Here is a 6,355-nt window from a genome sequence, read left to right as displayed (position 1 = left end):
TTTATTCATTTATTGCACTTCGCAATTAAACGTTAAAACGTATATAGCTAACTATATTTTAGTTATATCGCGATCTTACCGACTGCGCCGATAACAGGTTTTTACCTGATTGTTTATAAAAAAACACTTGGATTTTAGTTTGGTTGAGTTCATAACTGATAAGTGATAACTGATAACTAAACTTTATTTCTTTAAATTTTCATATTTATACTTAATTTATTTTGTTTACATAAATATTTGATATATATGTATGTATATATATATACATATATGTACATATATATTGTATATAACTGGCGCGTACACCCTTTTTGGGTGTTTGGCCGAGCTCCTCCTCCTATTTGTGGTGTGCGTGTTGATGTTGTTCCACAAGCCGACTCCGAACGGCAGATATTTTTATGAGGAGCTTTTTCATGGCAGAAATACACTCGGAGGTTTGCCATTGCCTGCCGAGGGGCGACCGCTATTAGAAAAAATGTTTTTCTTAATTTTAATGTTTCACCGAGATTCGAACCAACGTTCTCTCTGTGAATTCCGAATGGTAATCACGCACCAATCCATTCGGCTACGGCGGCCGCGATTGACAATTCTTGGGAAAAGTGGTTCATTAGCATTTTATTAATTTTGTTTACAACAAACTTATGATTACTTGACAATATTTAATTTAATTAATTCAATTTACAATTCTTGGAAAAAATTGTTCATTGGTCTTTTTAATAATTGCTTAATAGTTCGTTAGTCTTTTATTAATTTTGTTTACAACAAAATTATGATTACTTCACAATATTTACATCATTCAATTTACAATTCTTGGAAAAATGGTTCATTGGTCAATAATTGCTTAATAGTGCGTTAGTCTTTTATTAAGTTTGTTTACAACAAAATTATGATTACTTCACAATATTTCCAATATTCAATTTACAATTCTTGGAAAAATGGTTCATTGGTATTTTTAATAATTAATTGCAATTGCTTGTAAACTAGTAAAGTTTAAATAAAGGAAGTGTGAAAAATACTTATGTATGTATGTATGTTTGTTCACATTCTTATGATAAGACTGCATTTTTAGATTATTAAATGAATAAATAAATAATTTTGCCACCGGACGCCCTGTAGCAAGGGTTACATCAAAACAAATAAATGACCTGGCCTGTACACATAGTGAAAAATGAATAAACTATTGTGTCTATTGATTATATGGTATATTCCTCTACTACCCTACTATTGGTGTGTTTTTCGTAATACTCTTATTGTTAGGCTTCGGGTTGTTATTCTATTTCCACTCGTGTTAAGTCTGGTATTTAGATCTCAGTAGATTTCTAAGTGAAATTGTTATTTTTTGCTGGTTTGTGCATTGGAGTAATTTCATTAGGAAGTCATAAAATGAATCATTCGCAATTTTTTTATCGCCATATTGAGGATTTAAAAGTTTTTCATATAAAATCAGAACGAAAAAATCAGACCAAGGCTCAAAATATAGTTACTTCTTTGTCCTCTGAGTTATATTTGTACACCTATACACACTAATGCACATATGTAAATATGCATATACATATGTACATAAATATATGTTTGGTACTGCAAGTAAACTTCTTTGCATCGAATAATCACCCTCCATGGTACACAAGATACAATGGAACACAAGTTCCCCTAATAGCATAAGATACAACCAGAAGGGCGAAAATAAATGTAAATCAATCTCCACAAATCCCCTGTTGAAATTTTGATATGTTTTGTGGAATCCATACTGAGTAAGAAGTAGCTTCAATGCTAATTCTACAAAAGATGTCAAAAAAACAGAATAAATAATATTAAGGGGAAATGCTAACACAATAGAACTTTTAACAGAACTCCTAACAAAGAACTTTTAAATTATGGTTAGGAACTTGTATCAGAGAACTGTAAATAATGAGAACAAAATGTTAACTAACTAAAGAGAAAGGCGCCAAAACAGGTATTCACCACATTAATCATGGGTTTCCTATAACGACAATACAGTTTCACGTTGATAAATAAACTTCCAAAATTCTTGTCTTGTTAATGCGGTAAAAAAGTGAACTCATGAGATATTTAGACTAAACGCGGGAAGTAAGCTTATGAAACAATTAAATTTTGTATGATATATGCATACATCTAATGAAAATATCTTAAACTTTTAGGCGACATCTGGTGGTACATAGCCATAACCATTAGCTTTCATGTCTAACTCAACTGGAATTTTTCTACCCTTGTAAGAAGGATTCATCAACTATAATAAGTTAACTGGTACCGTATGGGAACTTTTATTCCTAACAAGAGTTTTTATGGGAAAATAAGCAAGAATTTACCAGGTCTCCTTTTATGCCTTGGTAGGATCAAAAAAAGCTCTGGTATGGTCATCCCCTCTAAACAAAAAATAAAATACGATTAATTGCGCAGCAAAATTATTTCCCAGTATATTACCTTTTTATAGTACATCTCTTTTTAAGCGGTTTTTTGTACGTAATTTCTTACGCGGATTTTTTTTAATTTTTCTAATTTACTTTTTTGGGCACGATTTTATGATGTTCCGCCCAGTCAATTTGCATGCCTTCCAATTAGACAATGCTTCTTAGTACAGTAGAATTCCGATTATCCGGATTCCAATTATCCGGACATTCGATTATCCGGATTTTTTTTCGTCAAAAAAAAAAAAAAAATTTTTTTATAATTTTTTTATGTTTTAACATTTTTTAAAGTTAAATTATTATGTAGTTTTAATTTTGTGATTGTAATATTTTTAATAAATTAAGTAATTTACCAAAAAACAAAAGGGCTTCGGAGATAAATTTTAATTGTCACTTGCACCAATGTTATAAAATAAATTACATATTTCTAAAAATATTTTTTCATTTAATAATAAATATATAATATTGATGAAAAGTAAACTTGAATTTCTAGACTATAATTTATTATTAATATTTTTTATATTATCTAAATTTTGAATGTGTAGAATGTGTAGAAACTATAGCATTTGCAAGTGCGTTTTTCGTCGAGTTTAAGAACGTTATCCCCTCCTCTGTAGATTTCACTTGACCGAGACGCATGCGGATACCGCGTTCTTCGGCGTGTACAAACATGTATGCAAACAGCGGTTAAATTTTCGTCGCGTTTTCCAATCTTTATATATTTTTTATGTCTAAGTGATTTGTTTTAGTGTTTCGCGTACAGTTTTTGCGTAAAATGTCTTCTAAAAGAAAACGTGTTGTGCTTTCAATCACAGATAAAGTGAAAATAATTGAACAATTAAACAAAGGAGTGTCTAATAAATTTTTGGCTGAAACTTATAATGTAGGAACATCGACTATTTCGGATTTAAAGAAAAACAGTTCTGCAATTTTAAAATTTGCTTCTAATTTGCAATTTGAGGATGGAAGTCCATCTAGAAAAAATATGAAAACTGCTGAAAATAAAGAACTTGAACAGGCAATGTTTAAATGGTTTTTACAGCAGCGTTCAATTGGAAATCCTCTTTCTGGACCTATTCTTTGTGAAAAAGCAAAAATTTTTGCTGAGAAGATGGATAATTTGTCCGAATTTAAAGCGAGTGACGGTTGGCTGCGTAATTTTAAGGCTCGGCACGGCATTCGAGAGCTCGATTTATGTGGAGAAAAGCTTTCTGCCGATAATACTGCAGCAGAAAAGTTTATTGAGGAATTTAAAACGAAAATTGAAAATTACGATCCTGAATTTGTTTTTAATGCGGATGAAACAGGCCTCAATTGGAAGGCACTACCTCGTAAAACTTTAGCTTCAAAGAGAGAAACAAGTGCTCCTGGTCACAAAGTTAGCAAAGATCGCGTGACAGTTCTTACTTGTGCCAATTCAACAGGCAATCATCGGCTTCCATTACTCTTAATTGGCAAATCCAAAAACCCAAGAGCTTTTAAAAACGTTAAAAAGCTTCCAGTTGTTTATAAAAACCAAAATAAAGCATGGATGACTTCTGCATTGCTTACGGAATGGTTTGATGACGTTTTTATTCCAGATGTTAAAAAGTATCAAAAGAAAATAAATAAAAAGGGGAATGTATTGCTTTTGCTGGACAATGCACCTACTCATCCTTCAGAAAGTTTACTTGAGAGAGAAAATGGTCGTTTCAAAGCTCTTTTTCTGCCACCTAATGTGACCAGTTTGCTGCAACCTATGGATCAAGGCATCATTGAATGCATGAAACGACTTTACAAAAAACAACTGCTTCGTAAGCTACTGTTAGCCGATGAAAATGAAGAAGGTACTCTAATATATCATAAAAACATTAACATAAAAGATTGCTGCTACATGGTAGCTGATGCATGGACTTCCGTAAAGGCGATAACTTTGAAGAGGGCTTGGAATAAAATAAATGGAATTTCAACACAACAGCAAATACAGGAAGAAAAAGAAAATGCAGAATTGAAGAACAACGAGGAAAGTGATAAAGATACTGATTCAATGTCTACGGAAAACCTGCAGAATATGATTACAAAAGTTCCAGGCTGTTCCGAGTGCAATGTAGAGGATATCGAAGATTGGTTACATTCTGATTCAATAGATCCTGGGTTCCAATTATTGAGTGACGATGAAATTATTCAGAGTACAAAAGAAGAATCATACCCAGTGGACACAGAAGATGACAATGATTCTACATTTGAATTAGAAGCTGGACCTTCTGCAAGTGAGGCGTTTGCTTGTTTTGAGACTGCCTTAAATAGGATGGAACGACAATCTGAATGCGACCATGTAGACCTTCTTGTCGTCAAGCGCTTGAAAGATCTAGCTGCTAAAAAGCGAGTTTCTTCATTAAAACAGCGTACATTGACAGAAATGTTTAAATAAAATTATTTTCTTTAATATCTAAAGTTAAATGAAGTAAAGTGAGTAAGTTCTTTTATTCTATTAAGTTATGATTAAGTAAAGCGAGTTTGTTCATTAATACACTTACATTAACAGAAATGTTTAAATAAAATTATTTTCTTTAATATCTAAAGTTAAATGAAGTAAAGTGAGTAAGTTCTTTTATTCTATTAAGTTATGATTAAGTAAAGCGAGTTTGTTCATTAATACACTTACATTGACAGAAATGTTTAAATAAAATTATTTTCTTTAATATCTAAAGTTAAATGAAGTAAAGTGAGTAAGTTCTTTTATTCTATTAAGTTATGATTAAGTAAAGCGAGTTTGTTCATTAATACACTTACATTGACAGAAATGTTTAAATAAAATTATTTTCTTTAATATCTAAAGTTAAATGAAGTAAAGTGAGTAAGTTCTTTTATTCTATTAAGTTATGATTAAGTAAAGCGAGTTTGTTCATTAATACACTTACATTGACAGAAATGTTTAAATAAAATTATTTTCTTTAATATCTAAAGTTAAATGAAGTAAAGTGAGTAAGTTCTTTTATTCTATTAAGTTATGATTAAGTAAAGCGAGTTTGTTCATTAATACACTTACATTGACAAAAATGTTAAAATAAAATTATTTTTTCAATAAAGTTACATATTTAATCTTACTTGCTTCATTGCTTAATAAGTAAAGTGATTTTAATGTTCTTATTAATGCTTTATTTCCCTATATATATAGCTTTTTTGGTCAAATCCGATTATCCGGATTTCCGATTATCCGGATCGAGTCTGGTTGATCCGGATAATTGGAATTCTACTGTACCTGTTAGTACCCCTATCGTGTATCTCATTTCTTGTCTCCTAATATTCAGTAGCGATTTTCAACGACCGTGGTTTTATTCTTGTCTAGTTTGCCTGCTTATTTGGCAAAAGGTGTGTCGGTATTAAAATATTATCTAGGTGAATATTTAGTGATGTACTTTTCCTTCCAAGCTCATCTGCTTTGCGATTATATTATATATAATTGACGCGTACACCTTTTTTGTGTGTTTGGCCGAGCTCCTCCTATTTGTGGCATGCGTCTTCACGTTGTTCCACAAATGGAGGAACCTACAGTTTCAAGCCAACTCCGAATGGCAAATATTTTTCATGACGAGCTTTTTCAGAAATACACTCGGAGGTTTGCCATTGCCTGCCGAGAGGCGACGGCTATTAGAAAAAACGTTTTATTCATTTTGTTGTATCACCGAGACTCGAACCACGTTCTCTCTGAACCCCGAATGGTAGTCACGCACCATTCGGCTACGGCGGTTTTGCGATTATCTTCCATATTTCTATGGCCTGGCACCTAGATCAGGTTTATTTTAAAATACTACGATTAAGTTATACTGGCTGGCCGAAGCCACGCAGAGACCATTTTGGTCCATGGCGATACCAGATCAGAGTCCTATTTGTCGAAAATATGCATCACTCAAGATGCGCGTACTGTTCCCGAATTTTAGGAGTCGCTC

General features: G+C 32.1%; 1 protein-coding gene across 1 annotated transcript; it reads left to right on the top strand.

The window, feature by feature from the left end:
* The first annotated feature begins 3,121 nt into the window (after positions 1–3,121).
* Positions 3,122–4,836, top strand: LOC128870122 (jerky protein homolog-like). The gene has a single exon (XM_054112727.1). It carries the CDS (start codon positions 3,202–3,204, stop codon positions 4,834–4,836), a length of 1,635 nt encoding a protein of 544 aa, XP_053968702.1. The 5' UTR covers positions 3,122–3,201.
* The last annotated feature ends 1,519 nt before the right edge of the window (positions 4,837–6,355 follow it).

The sequence above is a fragment of the Anastrepha ludens genome, chromosome X (genome assembly GCF_028408465.1).
Source record: "Anastrepha ludens isolate Willacy chromosome X, idAnaLude1.1, whole genome shotgun sequence".
NCBI lineage: Eukaryota > Metazoa > Arthropoda > Insecta > Diptera > Tephritidae > Anastrepha > Anastrepha ludens.
Note: the sequence above shows the minus strand (reverse complement) of the source record. Positions and strands in the feature narration are given on the sequence as shown.